Here is a 26,616-nt window from a genome sequence, read left to right on the forward strand (position 1 = left end):
TGCAACTAGTGGTGCCCAAACTAGTATTACTGCCACTGCTCGCTCTGTTTTTTCAAGCTGAATTGCAGTTTATGCTTTTTTTCTACATTAAACAAAGTTTAGAAATACTTCCCAGGGTAGCACAAACTCTGCCTGGAACCCTTTTACTGAACTGCACATGGAGTAGGAGCTTTTCCACATACCTCCAAGTCTTGCCAGGATTGCAGGTGTGTGAGAAGTCTCGTTCCGCAGTTGATCTGCCAGGTTACAACACTGAAGGAAAGCTTTGGAACAATTTGGGCCAACCGTAACCTTCGCAGCTCTCTTCTCACAGCTCTCCACATTTTCATGAGCTCCATCATAACAGCACTGCTGGACAATCAGGTGCCTGAATGTGGATGCTGAGATGATAATACAACTGCTCTTAGCCAAATAAAAATTCAAAGTCTTAGGGGTGGACTTAAAGGGTGTGGCCCAACTTCTTCCCTGGTGTCCCCCTCCATGAACCATCTAGTACCAGTGGTTGACTAACCCCAGGCAGCCTGTTCATTTCAGAGCTGGAAAACTTCCTGACATCTAAGCCAAAATGTAACTCCTGTTACTGGTACCCTTATTGGTACAACAGATTTGAACTCATGCAGAAAATGTCAATAATTACCAGTTCCTTGGATATTTGAAGACAGTCTATGTCTCACTCTTTGATAAACATCTCTGGGGCTTTTTATTTTATTTTATTATTTTTTTTAATTTTGTTATCATTAATCTACAATTACATGAAGAACATTATGTTTACTAGGCTTCTCCCTTCACCCAGTTCCCCCCACACATCCCATTACAGTCACTGTCCATCAGTGTAGTAAGATGCTGTAGAATCACTACTTGTCTTCTCTGTGTTGCACAGCCCTCCCCATGCCACCCCCCCACATTCTGGGGCTTTTTTATTGAGACCATGTTTTTGTGGGATGTGATTGGTATCAAAACCCTCAGTCACTCTTCGCTGGATACTCACTTTGTCAAGCTAGTCAAACCACAGAAAGTATGAAGCCTGAGTCAGTATGAATAGAAGAGCAAGAATTTAAGCTGCCCCCCTATTTTCTCAAAAACCACTGAATGGGACTTTAGAATTAATCGTGTCCTTTTCTGCCATTTAGAGATAGGAAATGGTGGAGCAGAGAGGGAAAAAAAACTTGTCCAAGTGGGCACAGCCACTAAAGGGCAGAGCCAGGGGGCAGTATCATGAGGTGAAAAGGCCACTGGACTAGTGGCCTCTGATACTTGTGGTAGCCCCATCTTTTCTAGTCATTTTGTCTTGGTAAGATAGTTCAGTTTTCAGATGTTCATTCTATCATTAAATGACTATAATTTCTGTCTAGTCTAGGTGAGAGTGTGGTTTTATTCTTTAAAAAGAATAAGGCATACTAAGTCACTGTTTATTGAGTTCCTTCTAAACTAAGTGCTTTATCTGCATGAACTCATTTAATTCTCGTAACTCTGCAAGGCAGAGAGAAACTGTCTCCATTTTGCAGCAGAAGAAACTGAGGCTTAGGGAGAGTAACTTGGCTAAGGTCACACAGCTATAAATAGTAAGCCAAACCCCAAACCTGGTCTCTAATTCTAAAAACATTGTTCTTTATATCATGCCTTCTAATTATGCTCTTTTGGCAAGTACCTACTGAAATGGTGGTATGTTGGGGACTATTAATATTCTCATCATTATTATTAAAGCACAGTATCTATAACTCCCCAACAATTAACATTATTGATAGTATATCTGAAATGTAAGTGGTATATAAAAATCAGTTCTTTCGGACCCATCTGCCTAATAATCTGGATAGGTCCTGAACATCATTAAAATAAAGAAAAGTAGTTCCCAGTAGAACATAGTGGTCACCAGTGCAGTGGGCTCTGCTATCAGTCTGATCTGGGTTTGTGAGAATTTAATGGAAGCTGTGCATTAAACTGCTGCACCAGTTACTCTGACAAAGAGTAAAATCTATGGGACAATTAAAATCTAACTCTGTTATAACTACAGAGAATGGATGTGATGGTGACCTACTTCCTTTAGGTTAGGACTATGTTAAATAAATGCGGGTTAATTTACCCAGTTTGCTTTACCCTTACAGAAAATAAAAGCTGAAAGTGTCCACAGGTCTTTTTTCACTTGGTCTATATCAATTAGCTAGCAAGAGAAAATGTAACAGATTCTGGGTTATTCCAGTAACTTCTGAAAACAAATGTGAAACTTTGGAGCACCTAGATCCTTTATTTTCTCCTCCAAATCTCTTCTTGATCTGAGAATTTTCTTAAATGATCCATCTGTTAAAAAACACAAAAAGAGAACATCTCTCAGAATAAATGCTTCCAGAAATTAACTAAATGATTGATTCACAGAATTGGACTGAGCACATTTTATCAGAGATCATGTTCTATTTCCCACAGTCATTCTGATCTACAAATACCTTAGTACAGGGATGTGCATGAATAAATGAGCATATTTCTTGTTAGCAATATTATAATTTGGTCTTTGAAAAAGTATTAGCTCAAGAAGCTCAAATATGGTAAGACAAAAAGCAATGAAAGTACACATTTTTAAGGTAGTTTGTCCATCTCTTTAAAACATATTTAGTGAGTGCCTCACCTCTTCCAGTTAGGGAACACAAAGATCAGTAAAAGCCAGTCCTTATCTGCAAGGAATATCTCAAAAATCTAAATATGGGTACATTCTTTTGATGTTATAATGCCATACTGAGTACAAGGAGACTGTTAGGGACTGAATTAGGCCCCTTCACAAATTCCTATTTGAAGTCCTAAACCTCACTACCTCAGATGTGTCTGTATTTGGAGACAGGGTTTTAAAAGAGGCATTTCAGGTTAAATTAGGTCATTGGGTGGGCCATGATCCACTATGACTGGTTTCATTATAAGAAAAGATTAGAATGCAGACACATACAGAAAAGAGATTGTATGAAGACACAGGGAGAAAGTGGCCATCTGTAAGCCAAGAAGAGAGGCCTTAGAAGAAACCAGCTCAATGACACCATGATCTTGGACTTATAGCCTCCAAAACTATGAGGAAATAATTTCTGCTGTTTAAGTCACCTAGTCTGTGGTCCTTTGTTATGGTAGCCCTGGAAAACTAATACAGGAGGAGAGATCAGTTCAAGGCCAGCTTGGGAGTGGGAGTTGGGGGAGAAAGTGAAGTTTGAATTTGTATGGCAAATTAGAGGAGGAAGTCACTCCAGGCAGAGGTATAACAGAACAAGGGCTTCTCTCAGGTGCTCCAAGGAGACAAGTGAGGTTTAAGCACAGAGCCTTTAAAGGCAGATAAAAGGAACAATAGAAGGAATATTCTGGAGCAGTTTAATCCCACCTAGGATAGACTCTACTGTGTAGAGGTAACTGGGAGCTAGTGAAGGGTTTTATGTCAGTGCTGACTAGCTTATCAGAAATGTGTTATGAGAGTGAATGGGTGGAAAAAAGCTATTCCAAGCAAATGGTTACCAAAAGAGAGTAGGGGTGGCTATACTTATGTCAGACAAAATAGACTTAAAGTCAAAATTGTCACAAGAGACAAAGAGGGATATTATATATTGAAAAGAGGATTAATCCACCAGAAACATATAACAACTATAAACACACATGTGCCTAACAAGAGAGCACCTAAATATAAGGGAGAAATAGACAGCAATACAATAATATAGGGGACTTCAATATTCCATTTTCAATAATCAAACATCCAGATGGGAAATCAATATGGAAACAGAGGATGTGAACAACTCTATAGAAATATGGGCCTAACAGACATATACAGAACATTCCACCCAATAGCATCAGAATAAATATTCTTCTCAAAGACACACAAGTCATTCTCTAGGATAGATCACATGTTAGGTCACAAAATAAATTTTAACCAATTTTAAAAAGATTGAAATAATATCAAGTATCTTTTTTGACCACAATGGAACAAAACTAGAAATCAGTAACAGAAAAAAAATTTGGAAAATTCATAAATATGTAGAAATTAAACAACACACTCTTGAACAACCATTGGATCAAGGAATAAATGAAAAAGGGAATTAGACCTCAAGACAAATGAAAAGAAAAATACAATGTGTCAAAACTTATGGGATGCAACAAAAACAGTACTAAGAAGGAAGTTGATAGGATAAACACCTAATTTTAAAAAGAAGAAAGATCCTAAATAAACAACCTACCTTCACACCTTGAGGAACTAGAGAAAGAACAAACTAAGCTCAAAGTTCATGGAAGGAAGGAAATATCCAAGATTAGAACCAAAATAAACATAATTGAAAAAAATCAATGAAACTAAGAGTTGGTTTTTCAAAAAGATAAACAACATTGACAAGCCCTTAGCTAAACTGAGAAAATAAAGAAGACTCAAATAAATAAAATCCGAAATGAAAAAGGAAACATACAACTGATGCCACAGATATAAAAAGGATTTTAAGAGACTACTATGAACAAGTACATGTCAACAACCTGGATAGCCTAGAAAAAATTAAATGGATAAATTCTTAGATGCATACAACCTACCAAGATAAAATCATGAGGAGAGTTCAAACAGACCTATAACTAGTATGGAGTTTTAGTCAGTAATCAGAAACCTCCCAAAACATAAAAGCACAGAACCAGATGGCTTCACTGGTGAATTCTACCAAAGATTTAAAGAATTAGTGCCAATGCTTCTTAAACTCTTCCAAGGAATTGAAGGGGGGATACTTTTAAGCTCATCAGGACACTTCCAAACTTTATGGGGCCAGCATTAACCTGATGCTAAAGATAAGACACCACAAGAAAACAAAGCTACAAGCCAATATCCCTGATGAATATAGGTGCAAAATCCTCAACAAAATACTAGCAAATCCAACAGCACATTAAAAGGATCATACGACTTGCCAAGTGGGATTAAACCCTGGAATGTAAGGATGGCTCAACATATGAAAATCATTAACATGATGCACCACACTAGGGTAATAAAGTATTAAAAAACTACATAATTGTTTCAATAGATGCAGAAAAGGCATCTGATAAAATTCAATACCCTTTCATGACAAAAACTCTCAACAAACTAGGCATAGAAGGAAAGTACCTCAACATAATAAATTCCATACATGAAAACCCATAGCTAACATCATACTTAATGGTGAAAATCTGAAAGCTTTTCCCCTAAGATCAGGAAGAAGACAAGGATGCCCATTTTCTACCACTTCTATTTAATATGCTATTAAAAGTTCTAGCCAGAGCAACTGGGAAAGAAAAAGAAATGAAAGTTATCCAAATCACAAATGAAGGAGTATAATTGTTTGCAGACAACATGATCTTATATATAGAAAAAACATAGAGTTCATAAGAAAAATGTTAGAACTAATAAACAAAATCAATAAAGTTGTAGGAAAATAAGACAACATACAAAAATAAGTTGTGTTTCTGTGTAGTAACAATGAAGTATCTGAAAATGAAATTAGGAAAACAATCCTATTTACAATAGCTCACAAAAAAAAATACTTAAGAAGAAACTTAGCTAAGGAGGTGAAAGACTTGCATACTGAAAGCTACACACACTGATGAGAGAAATTAAAGAAAACACAAACAAATGGAAAGACATCCCATGTTCAAGGACTGAAAGATTTAATTTTGTACTACCCAAAATGATCTATAGATTGATGCAATCTTCATTAATCCCAGTGGTATTTTTTTTTACAGAAATTGAAAGGCAATGCTACATTTCATATAGAACTACAAAAGACCACAAACAGTCAAACAAATCCTGAGAAAGAATAAAGCTGAAGGCATCACACTTCCTTGATTTCAAACTATAATACAAAACTAATCAAACAGTATGGTATTGACATAAAGACAGAACATATATACCAATGGAACAGTATAGAAAACCAGAAATAAATCCAAGCATATATGGTCAACTGATCTTCAACAAGGGTGCCAAGAATACACAATCAGGTAAAGGTATACTCTAACAAATGGTGTTGGGGAAATGGGATATTTACATGCAAAAGAATGAAATTTTGGACCCTCATCCTATACCATAAAAAAAATTTAACTCAAAAAGAATGAAGACTTAAATGTAAGACTTGAGACTATAAAAGTCCTAGAAGAAAACAGGGGAAAAGCTTTAAGACATTGGTCTTAACAATGATTTCATGGATATGACATCAAAAGCACAAGCAATGGAAACAAAAAATAAGCAAGTGGAACTACATCAAACTAAAAAGGGCAGCAAAGGCTTGGCTAGGAAGAATTAATATCATCAAAATGGCCATCCTGCCCAAAGCAATATACAGATTTGATGCAATCCCTATCAAATTACCAACAGCATTCTTCAATGCACCAGAACAAATAGTTCAAAAATTCATATGGAAACACCAAAGACCCCGAATAGCCAAAGCAATCCTGAGAAGGAAGAATAAAGTGGGGGGGGGATCTCACTCCCCAACTTCAAGCTCTACTACAAAGCCACAGTAATCAAGACAATTTGGTACTGGCACAAGAACAGAGTCACAGACCAGTGGAACAGAATACAGACTCCAGATATTAACCCAAACATATATGGTAAATCAATATACGATAAAGAAGCCATGGACATACAATGCGGAAATGACAGCCTCTTCAACAGATGGTGCTGGCAAAACTGGACAGCTACATGTAAGAGAATGAAACTGGATCACTGTCTAACCCCATACACAAAAGTATAAATTCAAAATGGATCAAAGACCTGAATGTAAGTTATGAAACCATAAAACTCTTAGAAAAAAACATAGGCAAAAATCTCTTGGACATAAACATGAGCGACTTCTTCATGAACATATCTCCCCGGGCAAGGGAAACAAAAGCAAAAATGAACAAGTGGGACTACATCAAGCTGAAAAGCTTCTGCACAGCAAAGGACATCATCAATAGAACAAAAAGGTACCCTACAGTATGGGAGAATATATTCATCAATGACAGATCCGATAAAGGGTTGACATCCAAAACATATAAAGAGCTCACGCACCTCAACAAACAAAAAGCAAATAATCCAATTAAAAAATGGGCAGAGGAGCTGAACAGACAGTTCTCCAGAGAAGAAATTCGGATGGCCAACAGACACATGAAAAGATGCTCCACATCGCTAGTTATCAGAGAAATGCAAATTAAAACCACAGTGAGATATCACCTCACACCAGTAAGGATGGCTACCATCCAAAAGACAAACAAAAACAAATGTTGGCGAGGTTGTGGTGAAAGGGGAACCCTCCTACACTGCTGGTGGAAATTAGTTCAACCACTATGGAAAGCAGTACGGAGGTTCCTCAAAAAGCTCAAAATAGAAATACCATTTGACCCAGGAATTCCACTTCTAGGAATTTGCCCTAAGAATGCAGCAGCCCAGTTTGAAAAAGACAGATGCACCCCTATGTTTATCGCAGCACTATTTACAATAACCAAGAAATGGAAGCAACCTAAGTGTCCATCAGTAGATGAATGGATAAAGAAGATGTGGTACATATACACAATGGAATATTACTCAGCCATAAGAAGAAAACAAATCCTACCATTTGCAACAACATGGATGAGCTAGAGGGTATTATGCTCAGTGAAATAAGCCAGGCGGAGAAAGACAAGTACCAAATGATTTCACTATGTGGAGTATAAGAACAAAGAAAAACTGTAGGAACAAAACAGCAGCAGACCCACAGAACCCAAGAATGGACTAACAGTTATCAAAGGGAAAGGGACTGGGGAGGATGGGAGGGAAGGGAGGGATAAGGGTGGGGAAAAAGAAAGGGGGCATTATGATTAGCATGTATAATGTGGGGGGGCATGGGGAGGGCTATGCAACACAGAGAAGAGAAGTAGTGATTCTATATCTTACTACACTGATGGACAGTGACTGTAATGGGTTTTGTGGCGGGGATTTGGTGAAGGGGGGAGCCTAGTAAACATAATGTTCTTCACGTAATTGTAGATTAATGATAACAACAACAAAAAAATGCAAGCGCCGTGTTGGAGGCTGAAACAAACAAAATAAATAAATAAAAGTAAATAAAAAGGGCAGCAAAGGAAGCAAGCATTAAGAGAGTGAATACACAACCTACAGAATGGGAGAAAATATTTGTAAGCCATTGTCTGATACGAGGTTAATCTCCAGAACACATTAGGAACTCCTACAACTCAACAGTGAAAAACCTAACACATTTAAAAGGTGGGTTAAGGACTTGAATAAATATTTCTTCAAAGAAGACATACAAATAGCCAACTATATGAAAAAATACACAGTGTCACTAATCATCAGAGAAATGCAAATCAAAACCACAATGAGGTATCATCTCACACCTGTCAAAATGGCTATAATAAAAAAACACAAAAGACAAGTATTGGTGAGGATGAGGAGAAATTTGAACAGTTGTGCACTATTGGTGGGAATTCAAAATAGTGCAGCTGCTATGAAAAACAGTATGGAAATTTCTCAAAAAGTTAAAAATAGAACCATATGACCCAGCAGTTACATGTCTGGGTATTTATCCAAAAAAGAACTGAAATCAAGATCTCAAGGAGATATTAGCCCTTGCATGTTCATTGTAGCACTTTTCACAAAAGCGAAGATGTGGAAACAACTTCAATCCACTAACAATGAATGAAGAAAATATATAAATATACACTTATATATATTATTATTACAGTATTCCCATTGCATGTATATATACACACAGTGCAATACTATTCAGCCTTAAAAAAGAAGGAAATTCTGCAATAGGCAGCAACATGGATAGACTTTGAGGATATTATGCTAAGTGAAATAAGCCAGTCACAGAAAGACAAGTAGCATGATTCCACCTATATCCGGTATCTAAAATAGCCAAGTTCAAAGAATCAAACAGTGGAATGGTGGTTGTCAGTGCCGGGACAGGGGAAAACAGGGAGTTACTAATCAATGGGCATAAAGTTTCAATTAAGCAAGATGCATAAGCTCTAGAGATCTGTTGTACATTTTTCCTACAGCCAACAACAATGTATTATTGTATGCTTAAAATTTTGTGATTAGGGTAGATCTCATGTTAAGTGTTTGTATCATAATAAAATTTAAATTTTGTTTAAATTTTAATTAAAAAAATTATACTGTGGAAGCAGTCAGATTTGGAAGGAGAATGAGTATGGGTCCAGGAAAAGAAGAGTATTTTCATAACAAGATTACTCAGATTAGTTGGCTGAAAACAATTAATTACCATCCTGTTGAGAGTCATCTGCATTTGCATTGGTGAGAAGAGTGAGCCCTGCTAGGTAGAACACTTCAGCACTATTCAGGCCACCACTTGCTCCACAGTCCTGTTCACTATTATCTGAAGATGGAAGTATCTGTTCAAAAAGGAAATCATTCCGCAAAAAACAGCATTCAGTGGCTGTTATGGGGTATATCTGACTTCTGGTTAATGTTACTTGCAAGTCATCACTTATTAAATGTTAAAATCTAATTCTCCAACTTTCCCAAACCTGTCTGTTTCCCTAGTTCTCACCTCATGAGTTTACAAATATATACTATTTAAAATTCACTTAAGAGCTAAACCTTAGGCATATAAGTTTGATGTGGAAGGACTTAGAAAACAATTTATAGTTTCCCTTCTTGAAGCTTTGTACATTGAATTAACTAATAAAATAACCTTTAAGTGAATAAGTGAATGAATGAATGAATGAATAAGTAAATGAAACACTTACTACTCTTCATGGTCCTTTCCAGCTGTAGTTTCTAAGTTCTGAGAGGGATGAGACCCTGTGTTTTGTTGCTCCACCCAAAATAGAGCAGAGCATAAAAATGGGTAAGGATGCTCAATGAATTATTTTTGATGAGGGTTAACTCCTCATCAGTTTGTGACCATGCCCCATGTGACCGAGGAAAGTGAGTATGGGTTATTGGGGGTGGGAGGGAGGCACATGGCTAGGGAAGGGGCAGGAAAGGGGAAATGGCTATTCCTGGCTGCAGTGTTCATGTGTGGCCATATAGTCTCCCACAGTAGTCCCTGTTTTATGTTACCCCCTCCATCACCTCTTCAATGGATTTAATACATTCAACTCACTAGAACCCCAGCATTTTCAGTCATATCCCTTCCCTGGTTCAAGTGAGCAAGAAATTTGATCTTATGCATTAGTTTTAAAAGCTGCTTTCTCTCTGAGAGTAAGGTTATTTCTCACTTTTTAGAAGTGACTTAATAAACCAGTTGATGTCATGAATCACTGAAAGGAAGATAGCCTGGAATTGGTTGCATTTGAATGTTTGTTTCTGAATGTGGATTTAATTACATTTTAGTTTATTCCCAGTTGAAAACTGCATTTTTAGCATTTCACTGAGAATATTCCCAAATAAAATATGTTCACATAATAACAAATAAACTGGAGAGTAAATTAACTAGATAATTATCTTTTACATATCTAAAAAGACAATTAAAAGGGATAACTCAGATCAAACCATTCACTTGATTCTACTCTGTACTGAGATTCCACTCAGGCCATAAGTCACCTAACATCTCTGTTTCTAATTTTCCTCATTGATAACATGGGCAGTCCATTAGTAAGTGCTCAATATATTTTAAATTTCTTTATTAATGATATGTGTCTCATAGGATTGTTGTGAATATTCAATAAGATCATAGATTTAAAGGTCTTCAGGAATACTCAGTATATAGGAAGTACTCAATAAATGTTAGCTGTTGGTACTGTTATCCTTAAGTGTAGCTGAGAAAACAGACATTGGTGTAATTGCGTCTTTTTCCTTTATTCTTCTCCCATAACTAACCCACAGAACCTGGAGAGAACCATGGTGGCTGCTTGGCCCCAAGCCATGCCAAGCATCAGTAACCATAACATTTGCCCTACTTAACTCTTTCCATGAACTTTTGGCTTCTTTCTTGGATGCCAGATAGAGCACTGCCCACTGATGATAATGCCACCCACGATTCTGACTGAGTTTCCATAGTGAGAGATACAGCTTCACCTGGAGAATACACATCTTTATTTGGAGACAGATTGATCTAAAATGAGTTGAAAAAAAAGTATCTTAGTGTGAGATTATATTGTCACTCAGGAGGAACTCAGGCTGGGGAGAGTATTTGTGGCTTACCTGGAGCTGGTTGCCACACTTTTTTTCAATCTTCAGGCAGACTGAGTCAGACACTAATTCTGTTGTCTGCTCATCTGTGATGATGTAATAGACCAGGAGACGGGCTGTAGGAACCATGTGCTGAGTCATGGAAAGGTTTAAAACTTGGTAAGATGAATCTGGGAGTTTCTTCTCTGTGCCAAAGTGCACAATTTTGCCCTTAGATGAAATCTAAAAATACACAGCAACAAATACGCTTCAGAGTAGGTTTACAGCTGGGCTAGTTATTAGGCAGATGATAAAGAGGAAAGAATGTCCAATGAGCATCTACTAGGTAGATATGCATTAAGCATATATACATGAATATATTCGATCTCCACAATTGTATATTGTAGTTTTATTAATAACCATTTAGTAGTTACAAAAATTGAAGCTCATAGATGTAAATTATTCCATTAGCTTAAACTGCCCCCTCTCTCAGAACCAATATGGTTATTGCTTATTGCAACAAATGGCTTAGTAAACAAGATGATGTTATCAGTCACTGGAAAGAACATAGTTTGGAACTGTTTGTAATTAAAGGTTTGTTTCTAAACATGGATTTATTTCAGAAACGAACACTGATCTTGCTGACTCAAAGCCCATGTCTTTTCCAATATGCCATGCTGCTGTCCATTCTAATTTGTATTTTAGACAGCAACGAACAATGTCTGGAATAACTACATCCATTCTTGAACACAGGACTTAAATTTTTCTCTCTGTAAATAAGGCATATTGTTGAAGGCCTAGTAGTCCAGTGTTTGCTAATGCTCTTATTCGCCATGAAACACTGCTGAGGTCACAGACTAATCTGTGGACTAAATGAAACCCTTGGCATCATGTCATGGAAGGAGTATCAGTCTAGAAGTCAGAAGACCTTGAATGAAATTGTAAACCTACTACCAACTACATGTGAACATGGAAGGTCATTTAATATTTTCTGTTGTGTGCCGAGCTCAAAGACATGTTGTGAGGCTCTGTTATGAGGTTTGTGAATGTGCTTAATAGACTATGAAGTGCGATGTAAGTTCATCTATTCATTCACTAAATATTGATTGGGTAGTGCTTTGTGTCAGGTAAGGAATCATTTAAGGGATTATTTTTATAAATAAAGAAAATGTTGTAAGTAAGGGACTAGATGCAAGTAAGATATTATTGAACTTACCAAGTAATTGTATTGTGTAATTTTGTCAACATATGGACTTTTAGGGGTAACAGTTACGCTCAGATGTTCTCCCACATGCAAACTCTTGTAACTGTCTGTCCAGCTAAGGGAAAGGAAACTTTGGCTGTGTGATGAGTAGGCCACAGCTTGATAGCCATTGCTGGCCTGATATTCTTCTGGAAGGTCTGGGTCATCAGTTCTGACCTGAAGAAGATAGTGTCAAAAAATGTAAAACACTGATGCTTAACCTTACATCAATGATGATGGTGGTGATGGCGGCAGTGGTAACCATTAACATTTTTCTAGTTCTCACTTAGAGCCAGGTCTTGTTCTAACTGGTTGACATGTATAAATGTATCTATATACCTTATACATCTTCAGGCTTCCCATCTTATGAAAAGGAAAATTAGCATTCCACTGCTTTAACACATAATAAGCTATGTTATCAAGTGACTACAAAGAAGGTATTGATTAAAATAATAATGAAATTAACTATGAAAATTCAGGTTACTGTAGAAGAGTCCAGTGAAGTCAAAGAAGAGAAAAGACCCTAGATCTAGGGTTGGCCTTCTTCCTCAAATGACGTGCCAACTCATTGACTCATTTCCTTCTGCCATAGTCTGGCAGGAATTACGTGGCAGGAATTAGGAATTTGAAGAGAGGGAAAATAGGAGGAGGATATGGCAATGATCCTTGAAAGTTAACAGAGATGTTGGTTGTGAATAGTAATGTTGGTAAGTAATTTCACTTCTTCTCAGGAGAAACAGGGAGAAGGATTTAGGATAATAAAATTTATTCTTTAGGGTCAAGTGCAGGGTCACAGAAAACTCATAAGGATAGGTGTTATGCTGTACCAGTTTTTGAACAAGAAGTTGGAACCATCTATGTTTTCCTTGAAGCTGAAGAAGTAGATATTATTTGCTGGTGACAGTTATTTGATAACAGATAAAAACAAGAGAAAATTGTTCATGCTATTAGAGAAAAAGGAGACTATGACATTTGGCTGTTGTTTAGGTTTGGATAGAGATATGTGCATCCAGCCAATCAATATTTACTGGTCCCTAACATGTGTCAGGAACTATGCTAGTAGCTGGTAACACAAAGGTGAAAAACATAAACAGTTCTTGCCCTTAGGGAATTTAAAATCCATTACACCTTCATGGATAAAAGACACCTACCCTGATTAGCAGAAGAAAGCTCCTTGGAGGACAGGGTTTAAAAGCTGACCTCCAAATGAACAGGCATTAGGGAATTAAAGACCTGGGGAAGAAGAGTTCAGGCAGGGTTAAAAAGGCCTGTGGCAAAAGGGAGCAGGGCAGGAAGGAGCTGCACACTGCCCAGGGTCGTTGGTGTTCTACATGCTTGAGAAGAGCAGTGGGCAATGAGTTTGGAGAGGACAGCAAGGGAAAGGTCAACTGAGATCCAATTTGTGTCTCAGAAAGATCACTCCATCCCCTTTTCCACAAAGAAGAGAGTGTCTGGGAGGAGAGTAAGGAACAGGGTGGCTAGAGGGCCATTCACTGAAACAGCACTGGGAGGGAGGAGGTCTAGGTCTGAGGTTGGCAGATGGTCCTTGGTTTTGGACAAACTAGCAAGCAGCACACAGATAACCTCGGTGAGAGCAGTTTCAATGGCGTGGCCAGGGCAGAAGCTAGATCTCAGTAGTCTGAGGAGATGTGGGAAAGGAAAATGGAGGATGTAGGCTCTTCCTTAGTAAACTGAGGGAGAGAAGATGACAGCTGGAAATAATGGAGAAGAGAAGATTCAGTTTGTATTCTTGTTCTGCTGGCAATTCCTGTTCTAAATTTTCCAGACTTGAATAGTACTCTATTAAGCACAAGAAGAAAAACTATTCCTAAATACAAAATTGCAGACTCATACCTTTTATGGACTGTTGAGTACACTAAATTGTATTTCCTGTGCCCACAAGTCAAATATTTCAGAGTTCACTAGACTTATGCATAAAATCTCCCCCATCTTTCCTGCATATTAGCTACCACACAGACTGAGGCAGTGTTAGAAAATACAACAAATGAGAAATCTGCTCACATGAAACTCCAGTGTTGTCACATCAGAGGGAATGTCAACCACAAATGAAGCTACTCCGTCTTTATAATTTGTTGTACTTTTTCTTAGATCCAGATCTCTCTTCCTCTGAGTTTTATCAACTGTTGTTGCTTTCAAGGTTACTGCAATCCCTCCTACAACATAGGCAAAGGCATCCTTCACCTGTACCTGTTGCACCAAATCCATTTCAACAGTTAACGTTGATTATTTTATAACAAGAAAATCAAAACCCTAAATACTTCCTTCCTTCAGTCCCAAGCACAGACTTGGCAGGATTCAACCAGTAGTCACATCTTAAGCAGTCAAATGCCATTCTCTTGAGGTCATGTTTTAACCACTCCATGCATATATGATATGAATCACATTCAATTCAACATGTGGTTATTGAATGTTTAATAAGAGCAGGACCCTGTGCTACATGCTTGTACACAAGCCATGGGGTTGGCTGAAATTATTACCAGACATGGATCTAGACTGTTGTTTTTCATCACAGCCTTAGTGATTGCCTTGTCCTATTACTCATCCTCCCCAGATTATTCTCCATTTAAATGTCTACACTGAAGGCCACATAGAAGCAATATCTATCAGGGATCCTTTTCCTCTGCCATTCCACAGACTAAAAGTGTACCATATTAGATTTTTTAATCATCTAACCTTGATGGAATATGGAATCCCAGGCTTCAGGAAAAGAGGAGTAGCAACCAAATCCAGTGTGTAGGGGGAGAGGACATATTTGACATGAATCACTTTGGTTTCTTGGAAGAATCCACCTAAGGGAATAACATGCATCACTGAGAATTTGGCAAATGCAATGTGGCACATTGTTCTGCATAGGCACCCACTCCGTCCCTCTGTATTTCTTTATTTGGATAAAGACAAGCCATTCATCCACTCTTTGGTCATTTCACATTCAATTATTAACTTAAGTCTGGATAATTGCATGGTCACCATGGATGAGCCGGGCCACCCCATGAACCACTAAAGTGCACTTTGCAAGAGGTTGGGAAGATACCCATTCATCAGTTTCAACTAGAGTGCCTTGTTCCAGACCATTTGTCAAATCAGTTATCCAACTTTTTTCTTCAAATAACCAAGCAGGGCCTTATGCCCTCCAGGAGTCAATAATCCTGTTAGAAGAGAAACTCACATGTGGAATAGCTGATTCTCATCTCCAAGGCAACATTCAAATAGCAGGTAGTTTGGTTGAAGATACGTGTTAAATATTTAATAATATGTAAACAAACACCCAAATGACTCAGGAATGGTTTCATAATGTGTGTATTTTTACCATCTCCTTTGTTGCAAGTAAAATCTTCTGGTACCGTTATTGCCTGTTGTTCCTGATAACATAAAAGACTGTCCTTTGCATGTGGGAGTAGGGTGTCATCACTATAAAACGATGTCTTTCCTGAGCATTTCCCCTGCATGGAGCTGATGGGACAATAGTTTGTTGGAGCATATGTGGCAACTGTGCTTGCCCAACATTGCACCAAAAATATGCTTCAGATTCAGATTCCTACCCAAACTTTGGAATAAGAAAGAGCTGTGTGAAATTAATTTATAGATTAGTTTAGGAACTCACCTGTACTACCCTTTACTTCCACAGAAATGTAAAGGTATTTGTCATTTAAATCTTCTAGATTTTTATATGACAGTTCTTTAATTGCCTTTGAAGTATTAAAACTGATTTGCACCACTCCATCAGTCAGCTGTTTTTTAAAAGGGGGACATAAAGGGAGAAGCTGTAATATTAGAGTAAGAGGGAATAACAAATTCTACATTCATTCATCCTGCAAAATTTTCACTTGACAATGACTTTGTAGTTACAGCTATGGGTAATACAAAGCATAAGCTTGATTCCATGGGTATATTTTTAGCTGATTAATGTTAATGAACATTTCTTTTAAGCCAGAAGCCTCAGGCCACATTGCAGGATCATGGAGAAAAAAACCTTGGGTGGGACTGAAAATCTCTAATTCAAAATCATGTCTCATCCTGTTTGGAATCTGAGGCTATAATTTGGGTACTATCCATCTGATGGAACCTTATAAAAAAGTCCAGGATACCACGTCCACAAAGAGAGAAATCTGCCTCTGGAAGCAGGTTTTTGTGAACTCAAGCCTCAAACCCAAATTCAAGACAAATATCACTGTAACTTATTTGCTTTCCTCAGTAGAACTTCCCAAAGCCCAAAATTTTATTGGTTTTGTTTTGTTCTGTTTATTTATATGAACTCTTGGGGGTGAAAGTCCATTTTTAATCTCTGTACTCTCATGAATTATCCCCAAATCTCCATTTCTGTGAAAGTAACTTGATCTCTCTTACCTTTGTGTTTTGTGTTGCTCCAAGCATCATTTCTTTTCCACTATCACTTAAATCATTTTTTATCCAAAAAAAGATGGTAACTTTAGCATTAGCTACATTCTTATTGTGAGAACATCTGTCAAAAGAGAATACAGGTAACCCCTTTTTTGATAGAGCAATTACAGTAATAAGATACAGATGAAATATAACCATGTGAAATTTGTTTTTTACTCAAGTGTTTACATCCAATATCGCATTTCATCCTTACACTCTGTAGATGTAAAAGTAAGTAGGTATTTTTACTCCCATTGACACATGAGGAGATTGAGTCCCAGAGAGATGAAAAGAACTCACTCAACTTCCCCAGTTTTTAAGTTCATAGTAAGTTAGTGGAGAAGTGAACTTAGAATCCAGTTGTCTTTGTGAGGTGCCATACTTTTTCCATGACTAGCATAATGTGGCAACAATAGGGACCCATTCCCTAATTCTCCTTTTAGCAAAAAGGCAACACCACATCCATACCACTTGTACTGGAGGCAAGTTACTTTCAGTTTAGCCTCATACTTGCCTTTTGAGTCAAAGAAAAACATGAACTTTTCCTATTTAAATATAAAACAGGCTAGCCAGTCTTCTCATTAGCTCATTGGGCAAGTGGGGTTTTTGCACCTAGTCAATTCTACAACTGGTTTTGATAATTAAGTTGCATTATCAATATTAACAAGGCCACAAATAAGAAGCAAATGTTTACATATATTTTAAATACCTAAGCAGTTGTAGTCACCTGAATAGTCACCATGATACTCAATCTTTAGGAGTCTTTGCTTACAAGATTGTAAAACAAATGCAAAGTTGGGAATCAGCAAATGCAATTCAAGCAAATCTCCTCAGACCTACCTCCCATAATTATGGCAGATATTAATCACACCAGTTCTTATACGGAACTTCATAATCTTTCTCAACAAAGAACCCCAGGCAAGCATCACCAATCAGTCACTTTTGACTCTTGAAATGAAATCTGTTTGCCACTCAGGGACTAGATGAATTTGGAAATAATAATTTTCTTACCTAGCTTTTATAGTAATCTTGAAATCCTTGAAGTTTTTATGGCCAATGAAGTAATTTTCTGGTTCCACTATGATTAAAAACTGTGGTTTCTCCAAAAATAAACCTAAGCAAAAAAATTATACAGTTTAAATTATACTTCAAGAAACTTTTTGGCACAATGGAATAGATCACTATCAGTAAAATACTGATAACCTCCTCCCTCCTGACGATCAATACCCTTGGGAAGCCTCTTCATCCTCCAATCAGGGATCAATGTCACTTTTCTGCTCCAGCAGTAATATCCTTATTAAAGCATGTGTATTACTGTCAAAGCATGAGCTCCATGAGGACAAGTCCTGATCTTGTTCATTGTGTAAACCTTTTCCCCAATGCCTTTTATATAATGTTTGATAAATGTTTATTAAGTTGGAAATTTCTAGCTTCTTTAGCATTCTGTGTTTGGCAATTGTCTTCTATTTGGTGGGCAAAATATGAGAATAAATTTCAAACTCTCATATAGGAAAGACATCTTCTAGTTACTAGCTCTAGAAAATAACTTTCTTATGAAAATGAAAATTAGAATAAAGGAAAGTTTTAGACTTTCCATCTCTTTGAAGCTATGATCCACAAATAACATTTTTAGGCTGTTTCTACGACTAAGTCTTTTTCTTATGCCCATTCAAGAAGTGATGCTAGGTCCCACAATCCTATTTATCATGTACTGTTCTGCAAGCTGCTTAACCCAACAGGAGAAGGCTGCCCTTTGGCGAGAAGGGCGACTTGGTTACAGAATGACCAGAGCAGGTGGTGAGGGCCCAGCTGTAGAAGGGCAAAGCAAGTGTCTCACCGTGCTGGCTTCTTCTCTCTGTGTGAGAGAAAAATGATGCCCAGCATACTAGTGAAAAGCCAGAACAAGGACTTTGTAACTATCCAAGAACATCCAAGAGTAATAACAAACAACTCTGAAGTTGAATTTAATTGCTTCAGAGGGTTTTCTCTTGCTTTGGCTTTAGAATGCTAAATGTTTCAAATGTTTACATGTGCTTGCTCTTCTCTCCTAATTATAAATACCTCTCTGCTTCCTCATCAACCTGGTGAGCAGAAAGCATGGTTTAAATAGCTTAGTAACAAGTTTACACAAGAGCATACAAATAAATATTCAACTAAGCTCCTGTAAGAAATGAAGAAAAGTAATTTTTTATAAGCTAATTATTAGTAAAATTAATATGAATATATCTAAAATAAGTACACTACTTTTCTCCACAAACATTGTAACTTTCCAAACACAGCACTGGTTGTTAGGACTGATGGGAAGGAGCATTGGCTTGGGGTTCAGAGATGCCATTCTCATTCTCAGCTTGGACAAAGAGGTTGTGAGAACCTAAACCAGTCTCCCCATTTCTCTGGGTCTGATCCTCCTCACCTGGACTTGTCTTTAGATGAGGGGATCAGACTAGATGATCCCTAAAAGTGTCAGAAAACCATCGATCTTGCAAGGACATCATCCTACTCTCTTACAGGTGTTGACTCTCTGCAGAACTAGGATGAGGAAATAAGGCCCAGAGAGTTCAGTGACAGACTTGAGGTGAGCCAGTCCAAGAGCCCTTCAGTCCTTGGCCCATTAGTCTCCCAGTACACCTCTGTCTACCACTCCACATTGCCCTGTCTTTATTCCTTAATGAGTTTTTAACCTACAAAATTATTGAGAACAAGTTTCAAAAATATACATTGGAAATCTCAGTAATTTATGAGAAATTACCAGGGTTTTTAATAGCAAAATATGTTGTTGCTGTTGTTGTGAAGTCTTCTTTGTATTTAGCTTTAATTGTCCATAAGCCATATCTGTGAAAGCAACACATTAATAATTTTAGGCATCACCAAAATTCTCAAATCATATCTCAAAATATCTTCCAAGTTCTAGGAGAAAATTCTGAAGAAAACTTTCTCCAAAGAGAAAATCACAAAGCCTTTATAGAATATTAAATACATGCTAATGGACATCTTTCATTTGTACATTTTTTTCTCTCTTTTATCATACTCTCGGCATTTGGTAGGCAAGGTCTGTCTCCCACAGGCTGGACTTTGCTGTGGAGGGTACTCACTGAATTATATTGAGCAGACTAGCTTGGCGCTTACAGCTGGCAATATTATATCAGGCCCCTGGTCTCAATGCAGAAGAACCCGAACGGTGCCACGTTACCTTAGGTTAGAAGGACATTCACTAGGGCCTGATAAAAAGAGTGGGATCCAAACCCTGTTTACAACAGCACCTTTCAGTCATATACAAATGGCTCCATCAGACTGTTCAATAACCCCAGGTACCTCTACTACTTCTAAGAGAAACAACTTTACCAACAGATAATTTAAAATACTTAGAATCAGGTGGAATCTTGAAGTCAGGAAAAGTGATAATTCCAGTATAATTTTTTTTTCCTTCCATGGCAACTTCTGATCCATCTGGATCCTTTGAGTGAAAAGAAGAGCAAGTTTTATTTTTTTAAAAAACAATCTTTGAATACAGAAATCACATAAATATAATATGTGATTGACAGTTCTTATAAAATTATTCACTAAAAGCTAAGAAACTTTGTTGAAACTAAGCACATGCAAGGTTGGCCTGGAATTGAGGCAATGACTGTCAACTGGTCAGGCTGTTTACAAAGACTAATTTCCAAGGCATGAAGGCATATTTTGAACAGGCATAAGTAGTATGGTATATATTTAAGATACATTAAATAAACTCCCAGCATGGCTCTTCTCCACCTCCCTTCTTCCAGGTTAATCTTCTTTAAACTCTGTGTCCACAATGTCATGCCATGCCCAAAAAGCTTTCTTGGCTCCCTGTTGCCTTCAGGATGCAACCTGAACACATCAGGATCTGCCACAGCAATTGCCTCTGACCTGTTCAATGACTTCTCTTAATGGGGAACTCTAACAGGGGAATAATGAGGTCTGTGGAGCAATTCACCTCTGTAACAGGTTCCCTTGAATCTGTCTGTTCCCCATAATTTCCATGTAAAATAATGTTTCGAAACTACCCGTCTCTCCTTAAAGCGTTTTCAGGCCAGTCTGCAATAGGCTAGCCACTGTCAGGGCCATCTGCATGTTTTCCTTCTTCCTGGCTCCAGACCTCTGCAACTTTTGCACAGAACCTAAGACATCATCCAGCTTCTCTCTATCAAATGCACTCAATGGTTTCCTTTAAGACCAAGTTTAGGACCTGCCCTTGTCCTTTTGTAATTCCTTCCAGAATAATTCAGTAATCATCTCCGGCTTTGCCTCCCCTTCAAGCTGGTCTTCTTTTGGTCCTACATCATCCCGTATTTGGTTTACTGTATTATGCGTGCTTGTCTGGCCTTCTGAACTCAAATGCTCATGGAGGGTCAAACCCCATAATCTTCCATATAAATTAAGAGAGGCTAAGTGATGAGAATCCAGTGACAGACCTGAGTTTGAATTCTGATTCAGCTAATAAATACCAGTATGATCTCAGTGGCAACTCAATTTCTCCAACCTTTAGCCCTTTCATCCATAAAAGGGAGATGATAATTATATTGATTGTATAAGGTTGTCATGATGATATGATACATGCCATGCACTTCTCATAGGCACTGCAATTTATACTTCTACAACCCTTACCATATCTGCCCATACTTCAGTTAGCAAGAGGATACTAACTAATTAACTGATGCACTTTAGAGAAGGAGCCATTAAAGGGTACTCTTGAGTGGCATCATCAAAATATATTTCAACTGACATTTAATTTACATATAAAAATCATCAGTTGGGATAAGAAAAGTATAAAATTACCAGGTTATACCCAAAATAGGTGCTAAATAGATGTTTGCTGCTATTTAATACTGAATAAATTAATGCTACATTTGACTAGTGTTGTAATAATGAAAACTATTTATTTATATAGTGCATATGGTAAGGTTAAATTTTGATTCAAATTAATGGCACTCACTATAAAAATTACGGTAACTTCTCTTTGTGATGGCTTTAGGTCTTCATCCAATGAAAAAATTCTAACTTTTACTATAAGAAAAAAAGTCATTATTAGAAACTCTGTTCAACTCCTAAATGATTTGACAATATTATCAATAACACTATAACATGAAGGCCATGAAATTTTAAGTAAAATTAGGAAAGCCCAAAACATAAAATCCAAGTTTAGAGGGAGAGATGAACTAGGATGTTGGATGTGAACTTTATATTCAAATGGAAAAAAGGAGATGATATTGAGAATAAAACAGATTTTTTTTCAAGTCAGTATCCAGCACCTGCATTAAGTTCTATAATACATCACTTAAGTTTTTTTTAAAATCATTTTAAAAGAAGCCTTGGAATCATTTTGAGAAAGGTCTTTCTGAACTCCAAATTACACTAGTAGTTTTCTGATTCTTTGCTTTTGTAATGTACAATTAACCTTTAGTTCATCAGCTCTTTGGTATATTGTATAAAGCTGTGAATTAACTTAATTTTTCCCCAAAAGATAAGCTACTTGTCCTAATATCTTTAATGAGATCATCCCATTTTTCCCCCAGAAATTAAATTCCTCTTTATTATACCTGACTGATCTGAATTGTAAACAGATTCGTCTGTCTGAATGAAGATAAATCCATTGTCATAGTGTAGTGGAATTTCTGTTGTTTTTGAAAAATGAACAGATACAACTTCTAAATATACATATGATACTGCATCTGGTCCCCCAGGTAAATCTTTTGGTTGTATCTGTTAAAAAAAGAGTCAACAGAGAAATATTATGTAATAATCTTAAGATAATAAAAGCATTTGCCTTTTAGGTTTCTATGAAAATGATTTCAATAATTGTTTATATACAACAAACATAAACATTTTGTAAAATAAAACTAATATATTTTTTCCAGGAACACATTTATATTTTGATTTCTTATCAAATTTAGTTTGAATCAATTACTTTTTAAAAATTGGTTCAGGTTTAATGTTCATTAAAATGACAATCACTAAGAAAAAATTCTATCTTTCATAGACAAAATAACCAAAAGTCATTAAGAAAGATCAAAAGCTTATCAGCAGTGGAGGGGTGGAAGGATGGGGGGATTCATATCAGGTAGAGGGTAGACTAAATGACTTATCACGTGGTAGTAAAAATGAATGAAATATCTCTAATATTTATAGTTATATTTAGACTTATACTAAAAGTTGAAATCTTTATTTTGCTAATATTTTTCTACTGATCACTATATAATTGTATAATTAGTCATTCTATAATACATAACAAATATGTAGCCTGCTTCAAATATTTTCATGTGATCAGTATATTTTATAGTACTAGAGTTTTGGACATGTCCCTAAGTTTCCTTGAGTATCATTGATGAATTTGAAGGAAAATTTGATTCAAGTACAAAAAGAAAGTACAAAAAAAACCTATGATAGATACATATTTTAGGAAAAAATTAATTTTTCTAGAAGTCTATGGGATTAGAATGTTGTATATAGTTTAGGAAATAAATGTTCAAAATGTTCTCCATTTATTTCTCTGAATTTTTTAGATCAACAGAATTATTATATTTATGTCCCTATCTAGATATATTTTTCCTCCTAACATATAAAATTTAAGTATCTCACCTGAAACTAATGTAATATAATACTGTGTGTCAACTACCCTTCAATAAAAAATAATTATCTACAAAAAAAAAAAAATTTAAGTATCTAATTTACTCATTCTAGTACTATAGTCCCCTCTTATCTGTGGGTATGTGTTCCAAGACCCCTAGTTCCAAGACCTAACAGTAGATAGTACTGAACCCTATTTATACAATGTTTTTCTACACATACATACTTATGATAAAGCTTAATTTCTAAATTAGGCACAGTAAGAGATTAACAACAATAGTTACTAATAAAATAGAACAATTATAATGTTAAGTTACATGAATGCGGTCTTTCTCAAAATACTGCATTGTACCATATTCAACCTTCTTGTGATGATGTGAGATGATAAAATGCCCACGTGATGGGAAGAAGTGAGATGAATCATGTAGGCACTGGGACATAGCATGAAGCTACTATTGACCTCTGGCCATACGTCCTAAGGAGGATCACCTACTTCTGGACTGCAGCTGAGTGAGGGTAGCTGAAACCATGGAAAGTGAAACTGCAGATAAGAGGGGTTGCTATATTCATCATGTAATTTTGAAACAGGTACATGTATTGGTTGATTTAGTTTTCAACTTATGTCACCAAATACTTTCACCTTAATAACCTTTACCTGTTTTATTTAAAATTTTACATTTCCTTATACCTTGCCCCCAAATCAGAAGCAGATTCTCTATTTAACATTTCCCATTTATTTACATGTTTACACATAAGGCACTTATCTCTCCTTGACCAGTGAACTCTCTTAGCAGTATGATATATCATATTTTTATCCACATATGTAAGAAGGATCAGTGCACCATCTATGTATCCGTTTTACAAAGAAACATTTGACATATAAAAGAAACTATGAGAATACGTACAGTTAAGCTTGCAGAGCCTTGGAATTTATTTTCTGGAGATAAGTTAACATGGCCAAAAGAATATGTAAAACTTTTGTCAGGATAACTTTTAATAGCAATGGACACAACAAATGATTCTGTGTATCCATGAACTTGAATTACTATATTTTCAGAGGCTCCAACACAGAATACTTTAGGTGCTGAGACAACAAACCTGTTGAAACAGTGAAATTATAGAGTCAATCTGTTAATAAAACAACTTTCACATGTTTTTCATTTAGGAGAATCAATTTAAATTACCAATAGTTCTTATACTTAATGTATTTTTATTTCTAAAAACTTTATTGTCTATAACAAAGCCAGGGTAGCTTCCTGAAAACATTCTAAGGATGAGATTTCAAGGAGGCAGATGAAAGTGATTTTGATAAGTTGTAGCTAGGGAAATGTAATAGAGTCCTCCATAAGACATGCAATAGGGAAAATGCTTCTGTCTTGTGAAGAATCCATTTTTAATCAAAATACCATTTTGTAAGTTACTCTTCCCTGGAGCAGGGTAACAGCCTGGGAAAAGTACAGAGTATTAGAATACAAGTCATGCAGAGCTCACAATGCACTCACATTTAAAAAGTGTAATGGCATTAGACAACAGATAAAAGAGGGAGATCACTTGGAGTCTGCAGAAGTAGAAAGTTAATTAACTGAATTCTGCTTTCACTACACCAAAATACATTGCAAATGAAAATGGGATCTTTCACTTACGTTTGTTCCTGTCCCCAGCTTCTTCCCAAATAGAAAAAAATGCAGACTATACTTAAAATGTCCATGGCTGGGGTGGCATTAAACTGTTGTCACAACTCTTCTGGAAACTGCCCTCTGTTTTGTGAACTCAACTTGAGGAATTTGGTTAAATAAGTCTTCAAGTTAATTATTAATGTCAGATAGTGGGATCACTGAGAAGGAAACCTAAGAATTTAAATGATAACCTTTTCGTGTCCAAAGGTAATTTTAGAATTTGAAGCAGAGAAATTTGATTTTGATTGGTAAAGCAGAAAGACACCCAAATGGGAGAATCTAGGAAAGTGTTTCAAACTGGACACAGAAATAAAATACTTGGAAGCTTTTCTGGTCTTACACATTTTCTGGATGTAGTAGGTGCAGATGATACACTGACCAGATCCCATTTACTGGGCTCAGTTCATAGATACTGTGAGTGTTGGCTGTTAAGTTTCCTAATTGCTCCCTTTTCCAGGTAATTCACCTCAGCCATGAGAGTTTGCCCAGATATGCCCAGGATATCACATCCACTCTCTGGGATTGGTCCACAGTCAATAATGGACTGATTCTGGGAGTACAACAGACTAGATCCCTTGCTTCAACATGGGACAACCTGTGGTACCATTTGTGCTACAGAGCACCCTGTGGGATCAAGCTAAGGCTAGACCTCAGTTGAAACCACATCTTTGCTTATCTTGTCTCTTACCCTCTGTTGCTTGCCTCACCGCTTTCAGGTTTCTCTTGAGAGAAGCCTTGCAATAAAGCACTTCAATGTGAGTACCTCCCTGTCTCAGACTCTGCTTCTAGGAAACTGTTCTAAATTTAAGGAAACATGGAGGGAACTATCAGCCTAGGACTTCATGCGGAGGATCTCAGATATGGAAGTGGTTCTGAGGCTTCCTAAGAATGGATCTGGTTTGAATTTGGGCCCGGGAGGTCTGTATTGGTCCACTTTAGAGAAGATCTGAAATCCCAAGGCAGTCTCCCAAATGCTGGGGTGTTCCCAGGAACTCTGGGACTAGGAATGACCCATCCATGACAGGACATGAACAAAGAAGCTATAAAGCTACTGCTGTCTTAGGTTTTCTCCAGTCTGCATTCAATTGCATGCATGGACCCATCCTGAACTACGAGTCTCTAGGGATAGTTGGGACGGCTGGGGGTTAGGGTGATGTGTTAGGTAATTGCTTCTTCACTTGACTGTTCTTCCCTCTAGACTATAAATTTCATGAGGACAGTTACTGGATTTAACATATACAATGGGGATATACTCTAGAACTTATCACAGTGCCTAAAAGACACTTAGACAGTCAACAAATTGTTGCCAAATGAATGAATAATTGAATGAATGATCCAGGTGGACAAAGGGAGATGATGAAAGGTAGGTTAGGGCAGACTGTATACGGCCCTGAATGCCATGCTAAGGAGCCTGTATGTAATTTTGTACGCCATGGGGAATGAAGAAGGACATTTTGACCTTGCTGCTCTGACCCTAAGTATGTTGCCATCTCTTTATAATCTATTAATGTTCCTAGTTCCCTGAAAAGAACAGATAGGTAGTACATTTTATGCAAAGTATACTGAGACTGTTCTCTGAGGTAAAATGCAAGCAGAAATTGATGATAGTCTGAGATGTCAAGCATTCATTCACAACA

General features: G+C 36.9%; 1 protein-coding gene across 2 annotated transcripts in view; it reads right to left on the reverse strand.

Moving 5' to 3' along the window:
• LOC118927371 (complement C5-like) overlaps positions 1-25,078 on the reverse strand; it is a 45,374-nt gene extending 20,296 nt beyond the window's left edge. For both annotated transcript variants that reach the window (XM_057498985.1, XM_036915482.2), the window contains exons 1-17: positions 24,947-25,078; positions 24,209-24,401; positions 22,277-22,439; positions 21,673-21,743; positions 20,078-20,169; positions 19,465-19,547; positions 17,727-17,829; positions 16,683-16,797; positions 15,940-16,066; positions 15,012-15,127; positions 14,340-14,525; positions 12,291-12,494; positions 11,108-11,317; positions 10,869-11,018; positions 9,222-9,351; positions 2,233-2,295; positions 183-380 (exon numbers count right to left, since the gene is read on the reverse strand). In XM_057498985.1, the coding sequence (XP_057354968.1) occupies positions 183-380; positions 2,233-2,295; positions 9,222-9,351; positions 10,869-11,018; positions 11,108-11,317; positions 12,291-12,494; positions 14,340-14,525; positions 15,012-15,127; positions 15,940-16,066; positions 16,683-16,797; positions 17,727-17,829; positions 19,465-19,547; positions 20,078-20,169; positions 21,673-21,743; positions 22,277-22,439; positions 24,209-24,401; positions 24,947-25,011 (2,269 nt within the window). In that variant the 5' untranslated portion in view covers positions 25,012-25,078. The remainder of the gene's footprint in view (positions 1-182; positions 381-2,232; positions 2,296-9,221; positions 9,352-10,868; positions 11,019-11,107; positions 11,318-12,290; positions 12,495-14,339; positions 14,526-15,011; positions 15,128-15,939; positions 16,067-16,682; positions 16,798-17,726; positions 17,830-19,464; positions 19,548-20,077; positions 20,170-21,672; positions 21,744-22,276; positions 22,440-24,208; positions 24,402-24,946) is intronic.
• Positions 25,079-26,616: the final 1,538 nt, after the last annotated feature.

Source organism: Manis pentadactyla, chromosome 3 (assembly GCF_030020395.1).
Source record: "Manis pentadactyla isolate mManPen7 chromosome 3, mManPen7.hap1, whole genome shotgun sequence".
In the NCBI taxonomy this organism is placed as follows: domain Eukaryota; kingdom Metazoa; phylum Chordata; class Mammalia; order Pholidota; family Manidae; genus Manis; species Manis pentadactyla.